At 45.4% G+C, this 14,643-nt stretch overlaps 1 protein-coding gene across 1 annotated transcript; it reads right to left on the reverse strand.

The window, feature by feature from the left end:
• Nucleotides 1–65: 65 nt before the first annotated feature.
• On the reverse strand, nt 66–13,579 carry CCNF (cyclin F). Its single transcript, XM_052772771.1, has 17 exons — nt 13,459–13,579; nt 11,311–11,465; nt 10,773–10,879; nt 9,923–9,990; nt 8,937–9,130; nt 8,528–8,581; nt 7,871–7,975; nt 7,222–7,299; nt 6,684–6,835; nt 5,865–6,029; nt 5,082–5,205; nt 4,554–4,734; nt 4,000–4,087; nt 3,330–3,429; nt 2,893–3,023; nt 2,540–2,709; nt 66–1,999 (listed from the first exon to the last, which is right to left on the reverse strand). The coding sequence occupies exons 1-17, from the start codon at nt 13,469–13,471 to the stop codon at nt 1,536–1,538; spliced, it is 2,349 nt and encodes a 782-aa protein (XP_052628731.1). The 5' UTR covers nt 13,472–13,579; the 3' UTR covers nt 66–1,535.
• Between the last annotated feature and the right edge of the window lie 1,064 nt (nt 13,580–14,643).

A 14,643-nucleotide genomic window follows, 5' to 3' on the forward strand; every position in this document is an offset into this window, starting at 1 on the left:
GGCTGCTCTCTGTTTGTTATTTGGCATGCTCAAGGCCTTTCTGTAGGCTTTCTGGGGCTGCCTTAGAGTTGTAATGGTGGTTTGAGCCCCATGCTACTTGTTGTGCAAGGTGTTCTCCCAGCTGCTCATATTATTGAAGTAAATAGCCTATAGGCAGTCCCAGCTGCAACTTAATCCTAAGAATTTAGCTCAGAGCTAACCTCTGACTTCATCCCCAAACATCCCATCAGTTCTCCAAGCCCCAGGTCAGTGAAACACCAGTCACTGAAGTAAGACAAGAAACCATCTATATTAAAAAAAAGTTTTTTATAAAAAAGTCACTACACTGTGTGTATCTGAACTGTTGCCATCTGCCACAGTAACTTCTAAACAAAGGCAGTCACGGAGTCCATTTCCAGTGTTAAATTCAGTGACGTCTCGTGGAAGTCTTGTACCTTGGTATTTCAATGCTCACTACCTGTTTGTAAAGAGAAGGCTGTTTTCCTAATGTTCACAGGCTGAAGGAGCTTTAACCCAGGCTTGCTAGGCTGAGGTCAGTGTAGGTGGTTTCTTCAAATTGTTACTGAAGCAGCACAGATTTCATTTTTTATAAGAAAAGCATATGCTGCCCTTGCAGATTAGGAACTAGTAGCAAGGCTTAAATGAGGGCTTTCAGTAAGACAAACCATCTGCCCTTACTGCATTGCCACCTGTTTCTAGTGTTCAAGTGATGTGTGCTTCCCTTGAGGACACATTAATGGAAATAGCAAGGAAGACTCTGCAAGACAGGAAATGAAACTGAGCCACTGGCTGCAGGTGGCAGTTCAACCACACTGTTCCAGCAGAGACTAACAGTTCACAGAGATCACATTACTGTAGTACTGGGCAGTGAAGCATTAAGGCACAGAAGGAAGATTTTTTCAGGCGAGAACATGGCAACTAGAGCCAGAGGCAAACATGGTTTAAAACCATCTGAGAGGTAGGTAAAAAAGAAGCTCAGACTTGCAGTGAGCCTTCGTTTACCTCGACTGTATTCATAAAAACCTTGTATCAGTGCAGTAAATGGTATATACATAGAAGGAAGCACCAGCTGAGTGAGACAGTACCTGGCCAGAAGGAAAAGGCAGCACAACTTCAAAAAGGTCTTTCAAGTGGAAGAATTCAAGCATAGTGTTACATCCAGTAACTTGAGAACCATAGTCAATTCCTTTCTTTTATAGTGCCAGGCCTCACAGCGAAGCAAGGGACACGACAAGTTCTTTCCTATCACCAAGGAGTACCTGGTGAAGTATGACAAAAATGAGCTATAAAGTTTCCTTTGTGGAGAAGAATATTAAATTTGCAGAGGATCAGACAATAGGGAATACTTTAAAAAGGCAGCTATCAAGGAAGGAAGCAGCCCAGAAGTGAGCTACAGAATTAGAAGACAGGCATAGGCAAAGTTGAGGGGAAGGGCTCTTTTTGGAGGTATTGACAATTATTTACTATCATCCCTGTATGACTACAACAGAAATACTGTTTCCAGGAATCCTAGAAAAGGAGAGAGTATGAAGAAATCAGAGGCTTAAGAAGCCCAAGTTCAACCTTTCTTCACTGTGTTCTGCCACATTTTTTCGCTTGACTTGCCTTCTGTCACACTTGCCATCACTAGGCCTAGCACAGACTGACTGTAAACACGATTCCAGGTAGTGAGGCAGGCATGGCTTCTTGTTCAATGCACTGCCAAGAGACAGTGCTGAGGTAGATTTAAGAGGTACTCTGAGGCTGCCTTCTGTAGAAGATGTAGGACTGGCACTGTTGACAGAAGAATAGCCTGAGCTCCCTTCCAGGTTAGGATTTCTTGGGGTGAGGTATGCTGAAAGGCTGCGAGTGTCATCCAGCAGCTTAGCCTCCCTCAGTGGTGCCATGTGCCCAGCCCACTCTACAGCTAGGGTGTCTTCATCACTGGAGTCCTGACAGCAGTGCTCTGCAGGATCCATATAGACCACCGTCACATCCAAGATCCCACTGGGACCTGTCACTGCAGGATAAAAGAAAAAGGTTAGTGTGGATTTGGTCAACACCAAGCAGGCACTCAGCACAGAATCAAGCAGAAGAGAAAAAACAACAAACAAGCAAGGGTGTAAACCTTATGTCTACTTAGACACAGAGGGTAGAGCACTAAGTTCACCCTTATTTAAAACAGTAACTTTTCCCCCCTCAGACCATTGAACAGCCAGTCCCAGAGTCAGCAAAACAAGTAATACAGTGTTTCTAACACAGTGGGCCATTACTCATGTTTGGTCCACTATCAGCAGTATCTGAAAACAGTCTCACTTTGAAATGCTAAGCAGCTACAAAACCCTTCATCATGTTCTGAAGCAGTATAAAGAAAGAGAACAGGTATATACCTCTAAAATAGTTTAACAATTATAACCACTGGGGAAGGGGAAGAGTTTTTCCAACTGGTCTTCAGCTGAAAGTTCAGGCTTCTGTTGCCTGAGAAACAGTTTTAAGCAAAGATGAAAAGACAGATTTAATTCTCTCGTCTGCTTTTTATAAGGAGAATAAAAAGCCTCACCATCTCCATCTCTCTCGCCTTCACTTTCCTGATCACCTTCATAACCAGAGCAGGAATCTAAACTCCAGTCTAGGAAGTTATCTAGAAGACTTTCTTCCTGGGTGGATAGCTCTGCTGTGGGTGTAGTCACAAAGCTGCCCCTGTCATCCTGAATACTGTCTTCCCTCCTCCTGTAGCAAGAAAATCCAGAAGTCACACATGAAAAGCCAGGTCTTCTTTTCCAGCTCTTTTAATAGGTATGTCAAGGTAATTGTAGAAAAATTGACCACATTTAAGAATGAAACCTCAAGATACCAAAGAAGAAAAGCTCATGCTAACCTTCAGAGACATTTACAGTGATGAGTTATACTAGCCTTTTAGTTCTCTTTCCAGAGGGAGAGCTAAGGAAAGTCTGAATCTCCACCACGTTCGTGTGCAAAGGACTGGGCTCTGGGTCCTCTTGTTTCATACCCAACAATGAACAGAGCTGGCTGTAACCCATCATCTAAAAAAAAAAAAAAAAAAAAAATCAAAGAACCAGTAAGAATTAGACCATGAGATTCCCAGAAAGAAGCTATTTATTTTCTAGGAGAAATTTATCCCAGTGAGTTCTTCCCACATGTACTCAAACAGAGCAGTTATAGTCCCCACAGATCAAGTTTAAAACTACCACTTTATTTAGATATTCTCTCCTCCAAAAGTCTAAAGTTAGAACCCACTTCCCATTATTTGAAGTTTACTATACCCAGAGCAAAGCTACCATATGGCAGGATGTCAGACATCAGCAAATGAAGACAAAGAGCTCACCCACCTTTTCTTTGCCTATTTCTTCATAACGCTCATCTTCAAATCGTTGTTTCACTGCAGTTAAGGACACCTGCCTGTAATCCTTTGGGACATCATCATGGAAACTGGAAAGAAAGATCAAAGCCCCAGTCTTAGAATGGATTATATGAAACAAGGTTAACAAAACCTGCCAATTAAGTACTTTCCCTCTGTCCCTCTCAGCTCTGTGCTAAAGAAGTTGGTGTTTCAGCAGAGCTGCTAAGCAGCTAGCCAGGACACTTCGTTTCTATGCATATGAGCATGTAATTCCTTTTCTGTTCCTTGAGGTAAGCAAGATATTTGCCTTGTACTCTTTAAAAAAAATGAGCTACTTTTGCTACTGGAACTCCTTCTGAAGCACACCAATAAGCCAGTTGCGGTCTTCTGAAAATAGTGCTGTTTGGCAAGCTGAAACCTGTTAAGCCTTGAGGAACATCACACTTTCTGTAACCCAGGGCCACTACCAGTTTGGAGAAATAGAATAGCTGTCCCTGAACTGGCCCCTAGGCCTTAGTGCCTTGTGATGTGGGGAGCAAGGCAGTTTCCCAAAGCCACCTCCTTCATTGGGAAGGGCTGACTGTATAGATGCAGCATGCCTGCAAGAGCTGGGATCCAAGTACTCAGGTGCCCTCCCAAAAGGGTTCCAAAACTATTACCACTTTTGGTGGAGGCTTAGCACACAGGGCAACAAGTCTTCAAGAGAGAAACCAGTGCACTCAGACAGCTGGCTGGTCCAGGGGTGTGCTGGAAAAGAGAATACAGATTATAATTTCACAAAGCTTGGTAGTTCTGTAATCGGACATGCTTTTTTTTTTCTAATGGGATAAAGATCATGATCTTTACAAGCTTATGCCTGTACACAGTTGTAACAAATTCACAGTTAGCTTCAAGGATAGGTTTACCTACCAAACTGAAGTTACACCTAAGTATAGAAATCTTCAGTCTCGTTTAAACACAAAGCTTGCATAGTCTGATGCTAATATTCTTGTTCATCACAGCTATTAAGAGGTAAAATAGACTGAACTCAATTCTTCATTCTGAAGTCTTATACCTTTCCCCTTCTTCCCCCTGCCCCTCTCCCCCAGCCCAAGTGATTCAGACATCTTGCCTAAAGACAAAGCAACACCAAAAAACCCCCCAAAGGCTCCCTAAAAAGACAAGGCAGACTGAGATACCATGCTGTAGCTCCAATTAAAGTAAGGTTCCTTACCTTGCCTGTGTAGTATCTTAGCCAGCAGCAGTGCTGCAGCAGCCAGCCGAGCTGGGGAATACACACACAGACTTGTGTTTAAGAGTGACAGTTCACAAATGAAGCTGTAAAGGTGAAGAGTTCTTCTCTCCAGTGAGACTATGTTTGACAATACTTCTTTGTAGTCCACAATGCTAGGTATCTAGTGCAGAAAGGAGAACAGAGGTTGGAAATACAAGATGAGCACCAAGTATTTAGAACAGTTGTTTCCAGGAGATGCTGTTTTCATTACATTAGGGTTTGGTTTTTTGTTTAACTACTATACTGACATTGAAACATTCTCAAGTGAAAGAATAAATGGCCTCTTAAAACTTAAATTTTAATCTCTACAGAAAGGCAGAGGGTTTTGTATCTGCATGCTCTCCAGAGGTGATTGAGAACACTCACATAAAACCCCAACATCTTAGATAAGGATAAGTGCTAATTACAACAGCCTGACCTCAATAGCAGCCCAAAGGGTGAAATATTCCATCCAACTTCCAAACTCACCCTTATCTTTCCTTCTAGGGCAGAAATGATCTCACCCATCATTCTGACCAAGTCTTCATACTTGTATGTGTTGTCTGTTAGCCACACAGCTTCCCGTATTGTCAAGATCTCTTTGCTGATGAAACTGAAATATTAAATAATATTAACAGTTAGCCCCAGAAGTAAGAGAATTTGTGCACCTGTGCAGTAATGTTTTTGTGGCTGATAAATGCACCCAAGATGACCAAAGAGTTAAACAACTTTATAAGGTACTTTCCCAGGTACAGACCAGGAAAGAAAGAACAGCAACTCTTCATTTATTTCACCTTTAAGCTGGAACCACCTACTAGAACGTTCTTAATTCCTCACTTATGAAACCTCTCCTAGGTTAAGATGCGAGATATTAAGGAAACTAACACAGAAGAATAACTTTCCACCATACCATGCAGTTCATCTGAGCATAACACACTAAACTATGTAGCAACACCACTGCAGTTGTTCCTTACAGGGTTACTTGTGCTAACATGGCGTGAGACTTCAGTTGCTGATGGAATGCATTTAGACCAATCCACCACTATGGAGTTTTTTCATATTTAAAAACACATTCAAGGAATTACATTTTGTGTCTCATTTGCAGAGGTTGTGTTTGTATGCAAACACACTTCAAGCAACAGTCAATGTAGAGGGAAGCCAAAGATTCTTTCCAGTATCATTATTAGCAAGGGGCAGGGTGGAAGCTTGAGCTGCAGAAATGAATTTGAATGATCACAATAACCACCTCTGTTCACCAGTCAGAACCCCTACCGTGTGCAAATGACCATGCAGGCTATTCCCAAAAGTTGGAGTCGAGCTCGAGGTACAGGTCTCAGCTTCAAATAACGATCCACGCACCCCACTGTCATGTGAAGGCATAGGCTAGAAAAGTCTTTCATGGTAGCCACTTCTACCAGCCAATCAACCAAGATGTACCTAGAAAAGAAAGAGACAGACATAATCTGTGCAGTTAAAAGCCATTGAAACCCATGCTGAACATCCTCCCCACGCCTAGTTACTGAGTCCCTTCTCCACTCAAAAGATCCAAGCCAAGAAATTTCACCAAAAGAATTTTCAGAAAAATGACACATTGCACTGAGATAAGGATTTGCAACCAGATGCCTGTTATTCTCTGAAGAGTCAATGGTCTTCTTAAGTTATCTGTGAAATGGAATTAGAAACTATCCTATAATAGGCACTTGCACAAAAAAAAATGGTAGGGCATATCAATTAGGAGGCTAAAGGCCTCCTAAGATAACTAGAGAGTAACTATAGTTCTAACAAGTCAAACAGTGCCTCCAGTACCTTAAGAACTTGTTAGTCTTGACAAATGCAAGAACTTACAAGTCCAGAAAAAAAACCTCACACACTTCATTTCAGTTCTTCATCAGGGCTTGAAATAAAGGCTCTGATACTTCCTCTGCGAAATGTCGTGTTTCTCTGATTGTACACAACGCATCACAGAAGAGTAAAGCAAAAAATTCCATCTTCCAACAGACCTCATTCTAGATTTTTTTCCCTCTACAGATGTGGAAGGAAATAGGCAATGGTGTCTGCTCCATGGCCTGACTCCTGGATCTGAGTTTTTACCTCATTGTTTCATTCATTCCTTTCTGCACAGTGAAGATACTTTGCTTGCTGATAGGAAGGGAAGCTTGAAAGATTTGAGACACCATTTCACTGGAAGATTTTGCTTCTAATCCTAGTTGGTTTCCATTCCCACAAGCTTTGGCTAAAGCTATCTGTAGTAGAGAGAACACAAAGTATTTTATTTTTTTTACCGAATACAAACTAAGGCAGCACAGGACGGTCCTGTAATTTTCCTGCAGAAAACAGAGCAAACATGACAAACTACTTGAATCAGTAGTTCTTAGTGTGGCTTAAATGTTGAACACATTATTTGGATGCAGGCTTTTAAGTCCATCAAAAGATGCATCTGTACTCAGATTCTACCACAGACATACAGTATTTTCCAAAAGAGGGGGACCTGCAGAATAAATACACACATGCACATATAGATATCGTTCAGCCATTTTGACCCTGCTTCTAAAGGGAGGACTCTAAACCTACAACAGCAGCATAGAAGAGACCAAATAAAGACTGTTTTCCTGGGAAAAGTCAGTCTTACCTGTGCTTCCCAGCAGCCCTTTGCTGCATAGTCTCGTAGCTTCCTGAGACTTTGGAGGTATCTGCCAGGATCTGACATCTACAGAGAGGAATGTAAACAGATTTCAAAAACCATTACCTTTACACAATGAACAGAAGGATTGTAGTACTAATATCCAGAGAAAAAACACTGCCTGTGGGTACATATATTATTTCAGTAACCGGTCTGTTTCTCATCATGATGACAATGTTGTTTTGAAGAAACTTTCTTCAGTTCTTGCCCAAGGTCTCACAGGAAATGAGACAGGTCCCCTGAGATTCCATCATGAGAGCTTTGGCAGATTTATTAATGGCAATGCAGGCAGTCTCCCCCCTCCTGTTCCCAAGTGAGCCATATAACCAGTAGTCAGCAGTGCCTATGCCTTTAGCAGAATTAGTATAAAGAAACTTCTGCTTGCACCTCGGCTACCACTGCTCGTAGACTCACTCACTTTAAACACCAAGGCAGACACCAAAGCTCATTTGAGAGATTTTTCAGCGCTCTCCTTGTTTATGAAGGAAGTAAGCTCTGAGGAGCAGCAATTTCTTTCTGTGTACATTCATTGTGCATAACAGAGGTCCAGAAGTTACAGTGAAAAAGTTGTTTTGAGACAAAAAAACCCACTACTTACAGCAGCCTTTCTGTTACTTTCCCAAAGGAGGTAGGAACTGTTTAAACAACCCTGCTTTGAAGATTCTTCAAACATTTCAAGGGATTCCTTTCTTTTTTCTTCATCCTACAAAGAAAAGGTATGACAGTATTTTTGCTGTCTAGCCAACTGGATGCCAGATCTCAATACTTCAGAAGCTACAGAACAGGTCTGTACTGAAAGCTACAGAGCAGAACCAATCAGTTGTGAGTCCCCTTCAGACTATGAGGGGTACTCCCACATCCACTCAGTGCTGCCATTTGAAGATTCAGGCTCAGGAAGCTGTTAGTGGTTTTCCTCAGCTAGACAAAAGCTTTTTGGCTTGCTTGCCACTGAAGGATTTTTTATTTTTTTTTGATACGCATTATGACTGGAAGGCTTCCTTTGAGACCTGAACACACTGCAAGCCCATGATCAAGCCAAAATTAATTTCATCGTTTGTAAAATTCAATAAACTAAGTTGATAATGTCCCTTTAAACAGCCAGTAAATTAAACTCATGAGAACAGAAATTCCTAGGCCACTTGAGGAATATAAGAGCATTTGGCTGATTTTTTTTTTTTTTTTAAAAAAACAAGGTAAACAGCACTAGCATCACCAAAAATGTACCCAAACACATCAAATCAGTAATACTGCATACCTCAAAGAGACTCAAGATCTTAGCCAAGCAGTGGAGAATAGATCCTTTTTGAGCCTGAAGAAAGCATTAAGATAAAACATTGTTAAAGATAAACAAAGAACAATAGCAACTTTTGCTAGTAATTCCAGACCACAATTTAGTTTGCCTTTCAATCATTCTTCCCCCTTTCTTTTCTCAAGAAAAGTTATTTTTGAGACAGTACTGAGTCTCTCAGAAGAGACAGTACAGGCCTCCAGCACTCATGATATACCAAGTGCAGTTTGGCAATGAATTCATTAAAGTGATTGATCCACAGTCATTTAAGCAACAAGAGCATAGGAGCTCCTTGGGGAAACAAAAATATTTTTTCCAAAATAACTAGATACAGCTACCAGCCTATGTTAAAGTAAAGGGCAGAAAGAAATCTTACTTTCTCCAACTGACACTCTGCTTTGAGACTCTCATAGACCACAGCTTTACAACAGCTTCCACTCAAGGACCAGGGAGGACGGATAAAAAGCCAGATAAATGGGGCTGCGCACACATTCAAACGCTCCGCCAGACTGAAGAAATGAGATGCCTTTAATCCATTCACTTCTGCACGACCCTCGTCGGAGATGGACACTTAACAAAAAACCCGCCAGAAATCATTTAGAGTTTATTCACAACACATGCTAGGCATTTAGTCAGGCCAAGATAGACAATAGGATACAATCAGGAAAAGATTGAATAGCGTCTTCCCTTTAGAGCCTTAAAAATCATGGAGATGGCAAAAGAAGAAAAATCTTAATACAGTCAGTCTCTAGGAACATATAACCCTAAGCTGGGGGGCATGGGGCACGTTCTGCAAATACCAACATTCAAAGCAATATTAATTCCTGCCAGTGTACAAACAAATTGGTATACAAGTCACCTGCCTTGCCAGTACCCTCTGCAAGGAGGCTTGTCCTGTGGATTGTCAGTCCCTTTTGTTACATTTATCACACCAGGTAAGTAGCCAAGTTTGATCAGAAATTTACAAAGGGTAACTTCTAAACATGAATTCATAAGCTATGCATTGACTTCTTTTCTAAAAGAGCTGTGCACTATACTGTCATTTAACACCTAGCAGTTTAGTGGCCAGTGCTTAAGCTGCACTGAAAGGTAAAACTGAAGAGGCATCATAGTAAATGCGACCTAACCACGCACTGAAGGCAGCAAGCTAGCTCTGCACTTCACTGCTCTAGAACCTGGGTACAAAAGCATCAGTGTTTGAGATACAGAATAAACAGCTTTTTACGCAGCCAGTAAAAGTGCCAACTTTATTATGAGATGATTAGTCTGATCTGTATCTATAAACAAGCCTTTAGCTCATCTACCATGTCCTTCTGTCATGTCATCTTCCCCAAACACCTGAGTACAAGCTTCCACACTTACAGCCTTCATTGTACAGGTACGCTATCCCCAGCTTCACAGCAGCTTCAAAGTTACCCCTTTCAGCAGCCCTGAATGGGAAACAGAGAAGATACTTGAGGTTGAAATCAGTAGGTGCTTCCAGGCCCACATCCTCAAACAAGTTACTTTGGTGGAGGCCAGGCTGTGCATTTGGTGATCGCCAACCATAACCATATGTGCTTTCACTACAGAAGTTAAACATAAGTTATGCTGAGGCTCTTCTTGCTGTAACGCTTTTCTATGCCAATGTCCAGGATAATCTGACAATTCATAGGAATGTTTCCCATTCCCATGCAACATCCCCAACACCAGAATGCAATAGCACGTTTTGGTACTTGCACCTTCAAGGACATCATCAAGCCCTCGTGCTCCTCCCTTCCAAACTGATGTGCATGTAGTAGTCTTCTTCAGAAAGAACATCATACATTCACCAAAGAAGCAACAGGCAGAAGTAACCAATTATCACGACATTTAAACTGATGTATCCCCTTCAAATCAGATGGATAAAAAGATGTTCTCCATCATTTTTAAGCAGGTCTATCATTACCCTTTCAAACATCACTTGTTTTAATACTGAAATTTACCTATTTTTCAATATGCTGGTTTGTACAAGAAGTGACCAAGCCAACCAGACTTAGAAATATGGTTATGCTCTTGAGCCTCTGATCTCACTTGCACATTCATATGAAAGCACCAATAACAGATTTTAGTTAGTGTGCTATGTTCCAATATGGAATATTAATGCCCTTAAAGAGAAATAACTTTGGTATAATAACTTAACTTCAAACAACCTCTTCTACAACGTCAGAAAAATTTGATTCTTAAACCTTACCTTTCAAACATCTTCAGATTGTTTGGAGAAGGCCATATTTCCTGGAAACTTGCACATGCCCAAACACTAGCATGATTGTCCACAAGGTATTTAAGATGCGAGTGCACCTGCAAGGGGGGAGCGTAAAATAATAATTACTAAAATAAAGGGACCAGCAGAAAAATAGTTCTTTGCAATCTAATTTTAGATAGGCAACTAATTAATCACAAGTTAATCATAACTCATTACCTACCTAATCACCATTAAGGCAAGAGGTGCCAAACCAAACTAATTTGTTCAGCCACTGTGATCTAGCAGGACAATACCCACAGAAAATTTACCCAGAGCATTCAAATACTGCTGCTAATCTTCTTAAGCTTGAGTACTGAGAAATGAAACTGCTAATAGGATAGCAAAAATCTAATTACTGCATGTATTCTTTGGTTTTCTTCAGGTTTACTCTGACACAAGAAGCCAGCCTTTTCTGTGTGCAGTCCTGGGTCCTAAAGGCAGATAAAAGCCATGGTGCATGACAGAGGGGAAGGAGTAGCAGACTCACAGCTCTGACAGAGAGGATGTCCTCTGCAGGAAGGCCCTTCAGAACATGAAACAGAACATCCTCGGGCAGGCTTAACAACGTCAGGACTCGAGGCCGTTTTCTTATCCTTCGCTTTGAAGGGAAAGAAAAACACCTGGAACATCTACAGTGAATCACTGGAAAAAAAAAACACAGGATACCTCAGTTAGTGGTGGAACAGTACAAGGGGAAAAAGGCACCACAGAGTATATACATACACAAACATACGTTTATGCAAGTACCTATTTACTGCAGCATAGGACACTTCTTCAAGCATATTAATCATAGGGAAATTTAGCATGTGTCATGTAACGCCATAAAGTAAGCCACAAAGTAGCAAGTGACTTGTTCAATTTAGTCAATTAAGCCAAGAGGCTCAGAAGGGATGGCTCATGCTCAAGTCCTCTTCATCGAGAACCCTTCCATGCCCCAACTCCATCATTTGACAGTGTTTAGTTAAACTGTCACTACTACAACTTCATTTACCTCCCCCACGCCCCAAATTTTCCTTCTTAATTGATAGCAGTCCTTGGAATGTGACCAGAGAGATTAGGAAGTTAAGACCCAGCAAACCAGCTCAAGCCAAAAGCCCATCTTTCTAACCAGCCAGTTGCTGCCATGGGTGCTCATGGAAGATCCCTAAGAACCAGGAAGCCCTCTATGAAGTTTCAGCGCCTTGTAGCATTCATAGACTAAGGCATTGCCTACATCTTCCGTTCCTCAGTAAGACAGAGTTTACCCTCACTGCATTCGCCAAGAGACGAAAATGATCTAACAGATAAGGCAAAACCAAGAAGAGCACGAGTACTGCTCGCTGGTAGAGACTCATACTCCATGGTAGAAAGCCCAATCCCTTTTCCAGCTCTTGGGGATAGCGCAGTGTTTGGGCTGCCACCAAGAGCCTGGCCCCTGCCTGCACTCCGGAGCCCCAACACCCACAGCAGTCTGACATGTTACCTGTCTTTGATTAAAAAGCTATTCCCATGAAAATAAAAACTTTTTGATGTGCACAGGGCAGAATACTGCTATTCTTCTCATCCTCTTCCTCTCTCTGGAGAAAACTTCAACAGTATTTTTGCCATGAAAAAGAAATGGACTTCTACACTGGTATGCCCATTAAACCTGCGTGAACATCTGAATGACTGGGGAGCACGGGGTAGCTGAGCAACTCAGGGAAGAGGAAAACTCAATTTCAAAAGACAGGAAGTTGCACAGGGAAGTCTTCAATTTGTTGCTTCACAAAATCAGAGTGGTTTAGGCTGGAAGAGACCTCTGGAGTTCATCCCAACATCCCGCTTGCCCTGCCCAAGTGGCATCAGCTACAGCAGGTTGTGCAGGACCACCTCCAGTCAGGTTTGAAAGTCTCCGAGGATGGAGACCCCGCAACCGCTCTAAGCAACCTGTGCCACCGTTCAGTCACCCTTAGAGGAAAAAACCGCTTTTTCTTGTGTTTGAATGGGGTACCGATTTGCGCCCAGCTAATTCAAAGACCTCTTCGACGTTATCCCGCACGCAATCTACGTTTCTTAACGCCTGGCTTGGAAGTCAGAAGCGCGGGAGTGCTCAGACACCTCGGCCAGCTATAGCGACGGATCCTCCAGCGAAAGCGAGGGCGAAGCGCCCTCAGGTACGGACGGCACCGACACCCCCCCGGTGCGGCGGCAGGCAGCGCCCCGCGGGCCCTTCCCGCAGGCGGAGCCGTTTGAGGCCCCGGGAAGCCGCAGCCCTGACCGACCGTGCCCCCCCAGCCCCCCGCCCGCGGCCCGCACCGCCGCCCCCCCCCCCCCCGCCGCCGCCGCCGCCGTTTGAATTTCGGCGCGCTGCCGCCAGCGCCCCGCCGAGCCGCCGCCACCGGCCCCCGCGGCCGTTGCTGTCCCCGGCGGCCCCTGAGGCGCCGGCGGGGGCCGCGGCGGTGCCCGGGCCGAGGCCGCTCCCCCGGGCCGAGGCCGCTCCCCCGGGGCGCGGCCCTGCCGCCCCCACCGCCCTCGGAGCCCCCTCAGGAGCGGGCCCGCCGCGGCGCCGGGGGAAGAGGCCCGCCGCGGAGCCGCCGGCGGCCCTCAGAGCCGAACGGGAGGGAGGAAGAGGGACGAAGCGGCGCCCCCGGAGCCCGCGGCCAGGGTCCGCACTCACCGCCCGCCTTCATCGCGGCGCGTCCCCGGGGACCGAGCGGAGACCACCGGCCGCCGCGCCCAGAGCGGCTCCGAGTGAGGGGGCGCCGCCGGGGGGCGGGACCGAACCGGCCGGGGAGGCGGGGCTTCCCGCAGGAGGAACACGCCCCAGCCCTCGGCCACGCCCCGTCGCCGCTCAGCGAGGGTCAGGGACCGAGGCGTCTCCCTGGGGCGGCCGGAGCTCCTCCCGCCCGCGATAGGCCCAGCTCTTCTGAGCGACGCCTACCAGCCGCGCGCACTTTTTTTTTAAACACAACAGCCCCCGTGATTGGTCGGAAGGCCGGCGAGAGGCGGCGCCCTCCCTGGCCCGCGGGCTCTGATTGGGCGTCGAGGATGCGAATTCGAATTGGGGCAGTTGGCGGTTCGAGCACCTCGCGGACACGGTGGCTGCGGCGCATGCGTACGGCGCAAGGACACCCCCCCTCCCCCGCCGTGTGGCGGTGTTGCCATGGCAGCGGGCGCCGGTTGCGCGGCCTTTCCCTCAGGGCCGGGGCCATGTTCCCGCCGGCTCTGTCACCCAGGGGGCCAGCGCGGAGGTGGGAGCCCGCAGCGGTGGCCCGGGCTCCCCCGTGGGCCGTGATTCCCTTCTCCGCTCTAGGCCCCAGCCGGCGGCAGCCTTCCCCGCCTCTGCGGTGCCGCTCAGCCACAGCCACCTGCTCTGGCACCGAGGCTTGCCAGGCCAAGGGAGCCACACCAGGCAACTGCTGAGGGAGCTCTTGTGTCTTATTTCCACCTAATTTATTTCCACCCTGAGTATCCGGGGCCTAAGGGTGTCAGTGCTGGAGCAAGAGCAGCAGGGAGGACATGCCCGCTGGAGGAAGGAGCAGGGCTGCCCAGACAGAGTCCATTTCTGATGCCCTGAGCTGCAGCATCGCCCCGTACCTCCACGGCACTGAGTCCTGCTCCTGCCCCTTCATGGCCTTGCATGAGGGTGAGGGGGAATTAGGAAGACAATTAGGAGTCAAAGTTCAAACCTGAGTCAAGGATTCAGAGTAAAGCACTGATCCTCAGAAGGCAAAGGGCAGAGAGCGATGGAGGTGTATCCAAAAGGCTGGCAGACAAAGCAAGCAACATAGGCAAAATCAGTTATTGCTTTAGCTCACCTGAAGACTTTTGTGAGTCTTTTAGAACAGAGCAGCAAGAAGAG

This window comes from Harpia harpyja, chromosome 21, assembly GCF_026419915.1.
Source record: "Harpia harpyja isolate bHarHar1 chromosome 21, bHarHar1 primary haplotype, whole genome shotgun sequence".
In the NCBI taxonomy this organism is placed as follows: domain Eukaryota; kingdom Metazoa; phylum Chordata; class Aves; order Accipitriformes; family Accipitridae; genus Harpia; species Harpia harpyja.

Coding starts and splice junctions, on each gene's coding strand:
- CCNF (XM_052772771.1), bottom strand. Junction 9,991..10,772: donor AATCTGAAGATGTTTGAAAG/GTAAGGTTTAAG, acceptor TTTCCCATTCAG/GGCTGCTGAAAGGGGTAACT. Junction 7,976..8,527: donor AGATCTTGAGTCTCTTTGAG/GTATGCAGTATT, acceptor TTTTCTTTGTAG/GATGAAGAAAAAAGAAAGGA.